This window comes from Bos indicus x Bos taurus, chromosome 5 (genome assembly GCF_003369695.1).
Source record: "Bos indicus x Bos taurus breed Angus x Brahman F1 hybrid chromosome 5, Bos_hybrid_MaternalHap_v2.0, whole genome shotgun sequence".
NCBI lineage: Eukaryota > Metazoa > Chordata > Mammalia > Artiodactyla > Bovidae > Bos > Bos indicus x Bos taurus.
The window spans coordinates 35,344,655-35,358,760 of NC_040080.1; the positions used below are offsets into that span (position 1 = coordinate 35,344,655).

General features: G+C 37.8%; 1 protein-coding gene across 5 annotated transcripts in view; it reads right to left on the minus strand.

Annotated features, from left to right (window-relative positions):
- CASC1 (cancer susceptibility 1) overlaps positions 1–14,106 on the minus strand; it is an 88,099-nt gene that overhangs the window by 40,985 nt on the left and 33,008 nt on the right. For all 5 annotated transcript variants that reach the window (XM_027541556.1, XM_027541557.1, XM_027541559.1 and 2 more), the window contains 3 exons: positions 13,145–13,291; positions 10,377–10,480; positions 7,405–7,711 (listed from right to left, as the gene is read on the minus strand). In XM_027541556.1, coding sequence (XP_027397357.1) covers positions 7,405–7,711; positions 10,377–10,480; positions 13,145–13,291 — 558 coding nt within the window. The remainder of the gene's footprint in view (positions 1–7,404; positions 7,712–10,376; positions 10,481–13,144; positions 13,292–14,106) is intronic.

The following is a 14,106-nucleotide window of genomic DNA, read 5'->3' on the forward strand; positions in this document are numbered from 1 at the left end:
TTATGTAGACTACAGGAACTTGATAATTATGAATTTAATCATAATTTAATGAGTGAAAAAATAAAAACTTGCTTTAATTTAAACTAATTACCATATTTGGTCCACTCTAACCCCTTTTGAGTCCACCTGTAGGCTAAATTTACTGCTAGTGGTGAAATTAGGATTAGCCCTATGAGTATTGCTATTAGATTATTTGTTTGGGATGCTCAGGGTAGGGGCAGAATTTTTAGGTCATACAGAGAAGAAACATAATGGTCAATATGAAAAATTTTAAGGGAAAACTGTAGGCATGCTGATCCTATAATGTCATATCTGCATTTGTAAGGACTTGATTTTTCCATGTGTTTAGTTGGGGAAGTTAGAAAGTGATAAATACAAGAAAGCTTTTCTGGATGATGTCTCTTTGTCACTAATACATTGCTAAAATGTTGGTTAATAAGTCCAAGTATAAAAAGAATGTTGAGTCTAAACAGAAGCGTATGACTAGACCAGATAGTTCAAGAGGGGCTAAGAGAGCTTTTGTAAAAGGCTGGGAGTTGGGGTTTATCACTTGGAATACATAGGTCCGATGGGTTACGTCATTGTGTAAGCAGAGGCTTATAAGCAGGGGCTGACATAAGCTTGAATAATTGTGCTGTGCTGTGTGTGCTTAGTCACGTTCGACTCTTTGTGACCTTCCGGAATGTGGCCCACCAGGATCTTCTGTCCATGGGGTTTTTTGAGCAAGAATACCAGAGTGAGCTCCTTTTTCCCCTTCCGGGGGATCTTCTCGACCCAGGGATCGAACCCTCGTCACCTGTGTCTCCTGCATTGCAGGTGGATTCTTTACCTGCTGAGCCATCGGGGAAGCCAAAACAGCTACTGCAAATTCAAGGATAGAGAGTAGAAAGAGAATAACAAATGCAATGAAGGCTGTGTTAGGAATAATACTTATTAGGGCCAGGGTTGCCCCTCCAATTATATTATTTAATAGTTTCTGCTGAATCATATGGTAGCAAGTAACTATCATTAAGATCCAGCAATTCTATTTCAGGGCATTTATCTGAAGAAAACAAAAGTACTAACTCAAAAAGAGGTATGCACCTCTATGTACATCGAAGCACTATTCACAACAGCCAAGACACAGAAGCAATGTAACAGTTCATCCGTGGATGAATGGATAAAGAAAACGTGATACATAGTGACAATGGAATAATATTCAGCCATAAAAAATGGGGAAACCTTGCCACTGGAGACAACAAGGGGGACCTCGAGGGCCTTATGTTAAATGAAATAAGTCAGACAGAGAAAGACAAATACCATAGGATCTCACTTTTTTTGTGGAATATAAAGAAAGAAAGAATTTAAATAGAGAACAGATTGGTGGTTGCCAGAGGTTCGGGGTTGAGGTAGACAAATGGGTGAAGGTGGCCAAAGGTATGAACCTCCAGTTACAGAGAAATAAATTCTTGACTTGAAATATACAACATGGTGACTACACTTAATTATACTGTATTGTATATTTGAAAGTTTGTAAGAGAGATCTTAAAAGTTCTCAGCACAAGGAAAGAATTGTAGCTATGTATGGGGGTGAATGCTAACTAGTCTTACAGAGATTATTTCACAGTACATAGAAATATCAAATCTTTGTGCTGTATACCTGAAATCAATATAATGCCATATGTCAAGTACATCTCAAGAGCTTTTAAAATTAAAGTATATAAAATCTGTATCATTTTGAATGGCTTCTACTTGACTGAATATTTTATAATTAATCTGTGGACTGTAATTTCTAATATAAAAAAGCCAGTGAACATTGTAACATTTTTATTTAGTTGTCTTAGGATTTCATAATAATAAATCACTAAAATGAAAAATCACTAAAAGGTACATTTACATAGTACCAAATTTCCCGGAAGATTGTACAAACTTTCACTTTTAATAACAGAACGTGAAAATGGCTGCAACCTCTCACACTCAGTTTGATATGAAGTGCTATAACGTCAGTTCTAATTTGTTTACTCATTTGGTTATCTTTTCATATCTTTATTGACAGTTGCATTTCTCTTGTTGATCTGCTCAAGTCTTTTGCCTAATTTATATTAGGAACTTGTCTTACCAATTTGTACAAGTTCTTTATATTAGGATAATAACCATTTGTTTGATATGTTTAAATATTTTTCCCAGTCCATTGTCTTTCAGCATTGTTTATAGTGAGGTTTATTTGACACAAATGTCCGAACCCATAATCTCCTTTTCTTGCAAGGTTTTGGTTTTGATGCACTAATAAGGAAGAAAGATCTTAGGACTTGCATGGCGGTCCAGTGGTGAAAAATCATCTACCAATGCAGAGGACACTGGTTCGATTTCTGGTCTGGGAAGATTTCACGTGTAGCCGAAATTAGCCACAACTATTGAGCACGGCCTAGAGCCCATGTCCCACAACTAGAGAAGCCACTGCAGTGAGAAGCCACCCACCACAATGAAGAATAGCTCCCGTTCACTGCAAGTAGAGAAATCCTATGCATAGCAACGAAGACCCAGCGCAACCAAAAAAAAAATAATGACAATTTTTTTTTAAATCTTTTTTGTTTTTGTTCAGTTGCTCTGTCATGTCCAACTCTTTGAGACCCCATGGACTACAGCATGCCAGGCTTCCCTGTCCTTCACTATCTCCTGGAGCTTGCTCAAACTCATGTCCATTTAGTCGATGATGCCATCCAACCATCTCCTCTGTCATCCCCTTTCCTTCCTGCCTTCAATCTTTCCCAGCATCAGGGTCTTTTCAAATGAGTCAGCTCTTCACATCAGGTGAGCAAAGTATCAGACCTTCATCTTCAGTATCAGTCTTTCCAATGAATATTCAGTAATGATTTCCTTTAGGATTGATTGATTTGATCACCTTGCAGTCCAAGGGACTCTCAAGAGTCTTCTCCAACACCACAGTTCTTTTTAGTAAATATGATAAAATAACTTCCCTACATTCTCTTCAAGTACTTTTTATTATTTTATGAGTTTTGATTAGTTTGTTTTTATATTTAAACCTAGGATCTGTTAACTTTTTTTTAGTCTGTAGAGGGAAGTATGATTGGAAATATATTTTATTTCATATCTTAGCTAGCTGTCTCTGAGACCACTATTAAACTCAACTGTTCCCTTCTCAAGTTCTATAAATTATTTTACATAGATATTGGATCTCCTACTTCTTTCCACCATTTATTTTACTCACTCCCATAAATTCCATCAAATTATCTTTATCCCCTTCTTTTGAGCTGCTGATTTTCTTTATAAATCCAGTGATTTTTGCCCCTTGCAGGTGACTCACACTTACAAAAAGTGCTCAACAAATGTGTTCTATTCAGAATTAGTGGCAAGTGGAGGCCCAGCTGGAGAAGGCAACGGCACCCCACTCCAGTACTTTTGCCTAGAAAATCCCATGGATGGAGGAGCCTGGTAGGCTGCAGTCCGTGGGGTCGCGAAGAGTCAGACATGACTGAGCGACTTCACTTTCACTTTCATGCATTGGAGAAGGAAATGGCAACCCACTCCAGTGTTCTTGCCTGGAGAATCCCAGGGACGGGGGAGCCTGGTGGGCTGCCGTCTATGGGGTCGCACAGAGTCGGACACGACTGAAGTAACTTAGCAGCAGCAGCAGCAGGAGGCTCAGCTGATGATTGTTTCCACCTGCTCTCTTTCCTTCCCTAGCCAGCTGAGCAGGGAAAATGGCTCTGACCTGGGGGATTTTTCACTTTATGCAGATTACTGCTGCCCCTCTTAACTCCCCTCCAAAATCTTCCTTCAGCACAGAAGATGGCTTTCCCCCTGCCTTGGTACACTTAAGCATGACTGTAGCATTTTCCTGCTTCTGTGGAAATCACACACACTTCAGCATTGTCCATATTAACTTTTCAGAATGCTGTGGGGCATTTGGAAGAATGATAGAGCACATGGACATAAGCATTATCTACACACACGCCTGTGTGGTGTGATGAGAGGATTGGTTCCCCAGAACAGGGGTGCTCACTAAAGTAATCTTAGTGTCATCTTCTAGGCAATCTTCTCTTTTTTCAACTGCCTGATCACAAAGTTCTGCCAGCCAGGTTCTTCCACCAACCACTCACACAATTTTCAGTCCTGCTTCCAGACTATGGTGAAGTTTCATAAGGTAAAACTAATTGTCTGATCATTACTCTTGGTTCCCTAGACGAATTATTTGAGAAGAACTTCATTCACTATGCTTTAAAATATGCATTACCATCGAGTAGAATGCTTTTCCTTAATGTACTTCTGTGTATTATCAACAGTAGCATTGGTACATCCCCTGGAGGAGGTCATGGCAACCCACTCCAGTATTCTTGCCTGGAGAATCCCCATGGCCAGAGGAGCCTGGCAGGCCACTCTCATGGGGTCGCAAAGAACTGGACATTATTGAGTGACTAAGCACAGCACAGCACAGCACTGGTATACCTTTAGTTATTTTTACACCTTTAGTCTCATTATAGATTGAAGACGTTCAGTTCAGTCGCTCAGTCATATCTGACTCTTTGCAACCCCATGAACCGCAGCACGCCAGGCCTCCCTGTCCATCACCAACTCCCGGAGTTTACCCAAACTCATGTCCATTGAGTCAGTGGTACCATCCAACCATCTTATCTTCTATTGTCCCCTTCTCCCCCTGCCCTCAATCTTTCCCAGCATCAGGGTCTTTTCAAATGAGTCAGCTCTTCGCATCAGGCAGCCAAAATATTGGAGTTTCAGCTTCAACATCAGTCCTTCCAATGAACACCCAGGACTGATCTCCTTTAGGATGGACTGGTTGGATCTCCTTACAGTCCAAGGGACTCTCAAGAGTCTTCTCCAACACCACACTTCAAAAGCATCAATTCTTCAGTACTCAGCTTTCTTTATAGTCCAACTCTCACATCCATACATGACTATAGGGAAAACCACAGCCTCAACTAGATGGACCTTTGTTGACAAAGTAATGTCTCTGTTTTTTAATATGCTGTCTAGGTTGGTCATAACTTTCCTTCCAAGGAGTAAGCGTCTTTTAATTTCATGGCTGCAAGCACCATCTGCAGTGATTTTGGAGCCCAGAAAAATAAAGTTAGCCACTGTTTCCATTGTTTCCCCATCTATTTGCCATGAAGAGTTTCAATAAAACATTAAAGAATAACAGAAAAAAAACAGATGTAGTTAAACACATTGGAAAGGGCCTGTTAATGGAGGAAAACTTAGTTTGGTAACTTGGAGCTCTAATAGATGACAGATTTTGAGAAAAACAGAAAACTGCACTATTTGGTATTACAGTGAATTCATGTGCTGATATCTTTAATGTGAAACTATTTTAAGTAGTTTTAGACATAGAACTATAATAAGTCCTCACTTATATGAGGTGCTTCAACTGACACATACATGTATAGGAAGAACTGCTAAAGCCATCTAAATTCAAGTAATATTTCAAATGATATCTTTTCTAAATTATTTCACAACTTTAATAATACGAAATTTTGGGGTAAACTGTTGACGAGTTTTTTTATAAAATATGATCAAGGAATTTGAGGAGCAGAAGTTATTCAATATTTTTTATCAGATCAAGACCAAACATTTTTAGATAACATCTTTTCTTTCTTTTTTCGACTCTTCCCTTCTCTCTGCCTAGAACACCCTTCTCCAGGACCTTCTCAAGATTAGCTCCTACAAGTCAGCTCAAATGTCTCTGCTTCTAAGAAGCTGGTCCTGACTACTAGCAGAAGTGTCCCTACCACTCCACCCTAGGCAGTCCTGTTTTATATAAACAATTTTGATACCTTTTTATTTGTTGTTTTCATGAATGTTCAATCACAAATCTTGCAAAATCTTATTTTAAGTGTACAGGTCTCCATTTTGTTTCTTACTGCATACTTAAATAATGTGACATCCAGGGCCCATTTACTCATTCTTTATTTATTCCCCCTTAGAAATCAGTGTATTACATCCATTCATGTCTTCTTAACTAAAGCAAGTCACATGGCCATGGTCACCCCTAATTTTAAGGGGGAAAGGAGTATAATCTTCCTACATGTCCAGGAAAGGGAAGAAAACTGGAAATATTGTTGAACCCTAGTAAAGCTACCATGCTATCTGAGAGGAAAAATGATTTTTTTCTTTAATTTTAAAAGCTACCAGATTGCTCAAAAAACATTTAAGAGTGACAGCTTTTAAAGAAGAACAAATACTTATTTCCAACCTCTCTGAAGTATCAGTTATATATAGGTTTCTGGATTCTCCTCCTTTTATGCCTTTTTGATTTTTTCATAATTGTAGTCACATTCTGAATACTATTCTTTGTACTGACCATTGTGTCTTATATCCATCTTTTACATTGCTGTAGAATCATTACAATTTTTGATTCTGGTGTAACCAAATGGCATTTTTCAATTAAACGTGTTCTTAGAATACCTAATAATACTTATTCTAATTTCTAATTTGTATTCAACTTAATACTTAACCCTACCTGTGTTTAAAGAAAACAAACCAATAAACCAATACAATATTTTAAGCACTTACAGGAAAACCTGGTCCTCCCTAAAATAAAAGTGTCCATGGCCAAACAAAAAGCTGCTCAGTGCTGAGAAAGTTCTATTAAATGCTAAAGAGACAGTTTATTTTACCATAATAGGTAAGTGGCTTGAAAATCCTGGAAACAGAACGAAGAGAGCAGAAACTAATTACCAAAATATGATTATTATAACATTTAATTGGGCTTTCCAGGTGGCACTAGTGGTAAAGAATCCACCAGCCAATGCAGGAGACAGAGGAGACTCAGGTTCTATCTGTGGGTCAGGAAGTTCCTCTGGTTAGGAAATGGCTACCCACTCCAGTATTCTTGCCTGGGAAATCCATGGCAGAGAAGATTGGCCAGCTACAGTCCATGGGGCCACAAAGAGTCAGACATGAATGAGTGACTGAGCGCATAGCACCTAACATATTATTATATCTAAAGATGTCAATTTTTAAAAGAGAAGTACAACGGTTTTAAAAAATTAGTTTTTACTTCATTAAATTCTTTCTTACAAAACCGAAACCTGAAGAAGTAACTAATCCTTCAGTTTGTGAAAGTATTTATCACAAGTTCCCTTAAGTGAATTTGAAATATAATTAATACCCACAAACAAAATTGCTTCAAAGCTTTTGGGGACTGAACCTAAAATAAAAATGAGCAATTTCTGTGCTCAACTTTGGGATGTGGAAGCAACAAGCTCAACTATAAATAGTGACTATGAATATAGAAGGCAAGGGGAAAAAACACATTCAAAACGGAGCCATTGGTTAGAAAATGGCTTTCGGTTTCTAGCTGTTTAGAAAACAATCTTGAGAATGCATCAAGAGAATCTAATAACACCCGTTTCATGAAGAAAAAAATGTACATTTAACGTGTCCTACCATTTGTTCTTCGACATCACCTTGTCCCTCAGCTTTTGTTTCTTCCTCATGAACTGAGTTAGACTCATTTTCTTGTTTATTCTCTTCTTGGAGATCTTCGCTGACTGCTGTTTGCACACTCTTAACTTCTTCTTTGACAAAGTCAGTTACTATAGAAATGTGTTCTTGTGATGGTGTTAGAACAGGGCTCAGGGGTGTGACGTGATCGTAGTGAGTGTGCAGGAGGCGTAGAGCAATGTCCGATGTTGCTAATATCCTTGGGATTTCAAATCCAGTTTGTGTCTCAGAGAATCTGATACTTCTGTGCCTGTTAATTAATTTAACAAAAAAGATGAGCCTCTAGGAAGTTCTATGTCTGCTGTGAATTTATACCTAAGCATTATTTCCTCTTTAATTTCACCAGAGTTTTGAGCAGTGTGGATACACTTAACTTGCTTTCTTTGCAAGCATTTAGACCAGGTTTCTGATGTTACTGTCTCAAAACTATCTCTTGGGATCCATGGCTCCATACTCTTCTCTTCCATCTCTGGGAATTCCTTCTCTGGTTCCTTTGTACAGCCTCCTTCCTAACCATGACTGAGCGATTGAACTGACCTGAGTTGAACTTCCTAAAGGGAAAGTGAAAGTGAAGTCGCTCAGTCGTGTCCGACTCTTTGCGACCCGTGGACTGTAGCCCACCAAGCTCCTCTGTCCATGGGATTCTCCAGGCAAGAATACTGGAGTGGGATGCCATTTCCTGCTCCAGGGGATATTCCCAACCCAGGGATCGAACTCAGGTCTCCCACATTGCAGGCAGACGCTTTAACCTCTGCGCCACCAGGGAAGCCCAGGCTGATGTCACTCAGCTCTCCATCCTGAGTCCTCCTTTCATCTCCTTCTACATATTCTCCCTGGATATTATAATTTCTATGACTTCAATGAGCTCTATGTTTCCTAGGGGAAGAAGTATCCCTGAATGAACTATAAAAGGTTAAAAAAACTCCTTTACATATGTGTGCGCATATGTAATAAAATTCATAAGAGTTGATTTCTAAAAAGTTAAGAACTACTGATCTGTATGCTAATGACTTCCCCAAACATGTCTCCAAAACTTGGGCTTCCCTGGTGTCTCAGTGGTAAAGAATCTGTCTGCCAGCGCAGGACATGCAGGTTTGATCCCTGAGTCAGGAAGATCCCCTGGAGAAGGAAATGGAAACTCGTCCCAGTAATCTTACCTGGGAAATCCCATGGACAGGGGAGCCTGGCAGGCTACAGTCCACGGGGTCACAAAGAGTTGGATACAACTTAGCGACTAAACGACAACAACAATGCTAATAATGCCTCCAAATATGTTTCCAACTCACATTTCTCTCAATGCGTTCAGATAGTTACACTTTGATGTCTCATAGTCTCATAGGTAACTTCAAATTCAACAAGTCCCACACTGAACTCACCATCCCAACCTCTGCCCCCTCTTCATCACCATCAAAGTAAAACAAAAGTTGTTCTGCCACCACTGTTCCTTATCTTAGTAAAAGAATACCATCTAATCCTCTTTTTAAACCTGGGTAGTTAATACAGAGCTGTTCGTTTTACTTTTATTCTTTTAAAATTATACAGATTATTTTCTGCCAGAGGGCGGTCCACTGGTTAGGATGCCACGTTTTCACTGCCATGGGTGTGGGTTCAGTTCCTGGTTGGGGAAATAAGATTCTGCAAGCTGCACAGTGTGACCAAAAATAAATGAATAAAAAATTTAATTAAAATTTAAACCACAGAGTATTTTGTAGCAAATAGAACTTGGAAAATATTTTGTTCCTTCCTTTTACTAAATATCAAAAACAAAGTCCAATTTTTCCCATTGTTGTTATGACTAGTCTTTTTAGAGCTGGGACTAGAAACCCAGACCTCCTAACTTTTATTCTGATAATTTTTCTCTAAAACTCACTGTGCCATATTAACTCAATTATTTTGAAACATTCGAGTAAAGCAGCAGCCAAGTGATTATGAATTTGTCATTATCTCTATTATTCCTCAGAATGATATTACTTTGTTGAAAACATCATTTAAATATCTAAAAAGTAATAAATATGAAATTATTTTTGAAAGTATTAGTTTTTAAATACATATTTTAAATTTTTTACAATGTTGTGTTGGCTTCTGCCATCTAACAACACAAATCAGCCATAATTATGCATACATATCCGCTTCCCTTGTGGCTCAGCTGGTAAAAAATCTGCCTGCAATGCAGGAGGCCTGGGTTTGATCCCTGGGTAAAGAAGATTCCCCTGGAGAAGGGAAAGGCTACCCACTCCAGTATTCTGGCCTGGAGAATTCCATGCACTGTATACTCCATGGTGTTACAAAGAGTCAGACACAACTGAGCGACTTTCACTTTCACTCTCCCTCCCTAGCCTCTCTCCCCTTCCCCCATCCCATCCCTCTAGGTCATCATAGAGCACCAGACTGGGCTCCCTGTTGCTACACAGGAACTTCTCACCAGCTACCCATCTTACACCTGATAGTGTATATATGTTGATGCTACTTTCACAGTTCACACAAAATAAATTTTTTAAAAGCTTCAGACTGTCCCGTAGAAAGTACCTATCACTTCTACTTTTTGGTGGGGAGGGAGGCTGAGTGAGTGAAAAAAAGAGGAAGACCCTGATATCTAGTCAGTGTGTATTTATACTAGACATCCTGTTATGGATGACCTTTATATGTATTAACATTTAATCTTCAGCCCAATCCTATTAAGTGATAAAAATAATTTCACTGTTGATATACTGAGACCTTACAAGGCTAAGTAACTTGCCTAAGATAAACAACAGGTCTCAGAATTAAACCCTAACTGGCTGAGCTCCTAAGATGGGTTTTGTTTTTTTTTTTCTAAGATGGGTTTTTATAAGTACGCCATGCTGTAATGCAACAGGCATCTGCTTGGTCATGTGACTCTAATGTCTTCAGACCTATAGCATCACCCATGGCAATACCTTGGATTCTTCTTGAGGTTTGCCCATATATAGAGAGTAACATTTTCATCTTGAATGACTTTTTCCATATTTCCACTGTCCAGATCTGCTAAAGTGCTAGCTTGCTGTAAGAAAAAAAGAAAACATTATTAAGATTAGAGGCCTCACAAATTATACAATTTAGGTAAGTTATTTCATCAGTTAGGTGTTGGATTCCCTTCAATACTTAAAAAAGTAATTTGGGTAAAAATAAGGTTCAATAAAAATAACAAAGAATTGTTTTAAATAATTCTCTAAATGATACAAATGCATTTACTCAGTTAAATGTGTTCCCCCTTTTCTACTCAGTTTCTCTTAAGGTGTCTAAGGATGGTTCAGTTCAGTTCAGTTCAGTCGCTCAGTCGTGTCCGACTCTGCGACTCCATGAATTGCAGCACGCCAGGCTTCCCTGTCCATCACCAACTCCCGGAGTGCTCCTATATTCCCAGATAGCTCTTGCAGATTGCTTTTAGATTACCCTTTTCAATTTTAACATTATCATGACTTCTCATTTTAACTGTATATCCTAATCTTAACTTTATCCTTACCTTATGCTACTGCAAAAGTTAGCCTATTCCTGAACACACCAAGTTTACAAAATATACCTATGAGTTCTGTGTTTTACTAATCTAATACCTGATAATCAACATACCATTTAAGGATATTCTTTAGAATTCTTTAATAAACACTAAAATAGATTCATGCCTCTTGCTTAAGACATTAGTTCTTTAAAAGGACTTAAATAAGTCAATATGTATTCAGCTCCTATAATGTAAAAACTTAAAAGTACTGGGAATTGAATTTATTGCTATTTGTTTTCAAAGTAATTGTTCTGTGAGTTCCCTGGCAGTGGTTAGGACTTCACTGAAGAGGGGCACAGATTCAATCCCTGGTGGGAGAACTAAGATCCCACAAGTCATTCAGTGTGGCATAAATAACAGAACTGTTGTAAAACTGTTTCACATTGTGTGAATTTATCCAGCTGTTCCTTCACAGTTTAACTTACTCTATCTCCTTTATTTTTTGTACACTGGAAGTTAGGTCAAGGTAGGTTTAAGTGGTGGCCCACTCCAGTGTTCTTGCCTGGAGAATCCCAAGGATGGCGGAGCCTGGTGGGCTGCCATCTACGGGGTCGCACAGAGTTGGACACGACTAAAGTGACTTAGCAGCAGCAGCAGCAGCAGGTTTAATCACATTAGATGAATGATTTTCTGCAAGAAGGCACCTTATGGGAAGTTGTGTTCTTTACACTGCATCCTATCAGGAGGCATATGATGTCCCACCGTTAACAATGTGGACTTGATCACTGAGTTCAGGTGGTGACTACCCATATCTTCCCATTGCAAAGTACCTTTATCCTAGTCAGTAAGTAATCTGTGGTCAAATACTTTGGCATTATGAGAATGACATGCTCTTAAACTTTTCACCTAATTACTGAGGTAGTGGTTAATTATCTTTATCAGTTATTACACTGGAGATTGAAAAGTGGTGATTATCTTACTGACCATTCCTTCCACCTTCATCAGATGGTATTCTATAAAGAATTGTTCTCTCAACCCCCACCTCACTTTCCCTCTACCTTTCTGGGGTATCACTGTAGACTCATGAATTTTTATTTTAATCAGTGTGTTTTAATAAATTATAGTCATTGTTCTTTCTGATATTCAAATTATCTCCAACTTGACCACTGGGAGCTTTTTTAAGCTAGTCTTGTCCCTTTACCTATGACTCTATTAGTCTTTGAGCATTTACTTGCTTTCTAGCACAAGATAATGTAAAAATTCATCTTGCAATAACAATCTCATCTTTCAAATTCCCTGCCCCAAGCTTGAATCAGCTATTTACCCCAATTAGAACTTAGAAATCTGGTTCATACTGATATTTCCATTACAAATTTAACATTACAGTGTTTTTTCTAATCTTCTGTTCTATATAACATATCTTTTTTTCTCTTAAAATAAAAATCTTGATCAGTAATAATTATAACACATTTCCTTACTGGCTTTTTCTTACAATATAAATAAGATAGTTGCAAAATTTTAATATGAATATTACTGCTAAGAATAACTTAACAATAATAAGCCTTCTCTGCAGTTCTTTTTGTAATTAGAACACATTCTACCACGTCTATAAACGTTACTGTGTTCTAGACCAGAAGAAAAAAGAAACCAAGACACAAAATAGCCAAAAGCAAGGTATGATCTTATACTGTTTTCTGATTTAAAAAAACAAAGCCAAACAAAAACTACAGGAGATACTAGGGAAAATTTAAATATGGACTGGATATTAGAATATATTATGGAATTATTATTAACTTTCATAGATATAATAATAATGGCTCTATAATTAGTTGAACATTACCATTAGTGCTAAGATATTTGGGAAAAATAGAGTGACTACCAATAATTGTAATCTTGTGTAAACTGATTCATTCTAGAGTGAATATCTAACATACAAGGTTTTGTGAATTCATTTTCATAATGGTCCTAGTAAACTTTAGCAAGTATAAGAGAAAATATCTAGAATTTAGCTATATTGATAATGTTTTATTTCTTTAAAAATAAATATTCACAGTTGATATTTATTATTATTAAAAATAAATATTCACATTGTGACTTAAATTATTCTGACTTTTCCTTAACCTTTTAAATCTTCAAAAAAATGATACTGGATCTTAAAAATTATATAATATAAAATCTTAACACTTACAAAAGGTATTAATAACATATAAAGCAAAACATCACACTTACTCTGAGAAGTATTTCTGTGGCTCTGTTAAACTTAAGATGAAGGAGCTCCTGCAGTTCTAGAATTGATTCTTGGTACTGGATTATATTTTTCCCTTGCAAATCATATGGTGGAGTTTCCAATAAAATTAACTTCAATTTCTCAATTAACTATAAAGTGAAAGTAAAAATACAAAGCAAAAATTTACCATAAAAGTAATCTTCTGATAAACAAAGGAAAAAGTGAAATATGGGATGTTTTACCATTTTTGAATTGAGGAACATATCACCAGTAAAACATATAAAAATAGTTTCCTGAATTTATTCTGTTAGAAAAGGTCATGGGAAAATAAAATATTTCCTCCCAAAACTCCACTATAAAAATCTTCAACTATGTATAACGAGCTGTCCTCAGCAAGCTGATAGAGGAGGCTTATTACCCAAGACTGTAGAACAATAGAAACAATAACAATATGGTAACAATGAGAAGAGTGAGCAGAAATGGAAGAGGAGAATCACTAATATCTACTGAATACTTACTATGTTCCAAGACCTGTGTTCCAAATGCTTTATATGTTTTAATCCATTTAATTCTTATCATAAGTCTATGGGTCAGTTAGTTCAGTTCAGTCGCTCAGTCGTGTCTGACTCTTTGCGACCCCATGAATCGCAGCACACCAGGCCTCCCTGTCCAACACCAACTCCCGGAGTTCACTCAGACTCACGTCCATCCAGTCAGTGATGCCATCCAGCCATCTCATCCTCTGTCGTCCCCTTTTCCTCCTGCCCCCAATCCGTCCCAGCATCAGTCTTTTCCAATGAGTCAACCCTTTGCATGAGGTGGCCAAAGTACTGGAGTTTCAGCTTTAGCATCATTCCTTCCAAAGAACACCCAGGACTGATCTCCTTCAGAATGGACTGGGTGGATCTCTTTGCAGTTCAAGGGACTCTCAAGAGTCTTCTCCAACACCACACTTCAAAAGCAT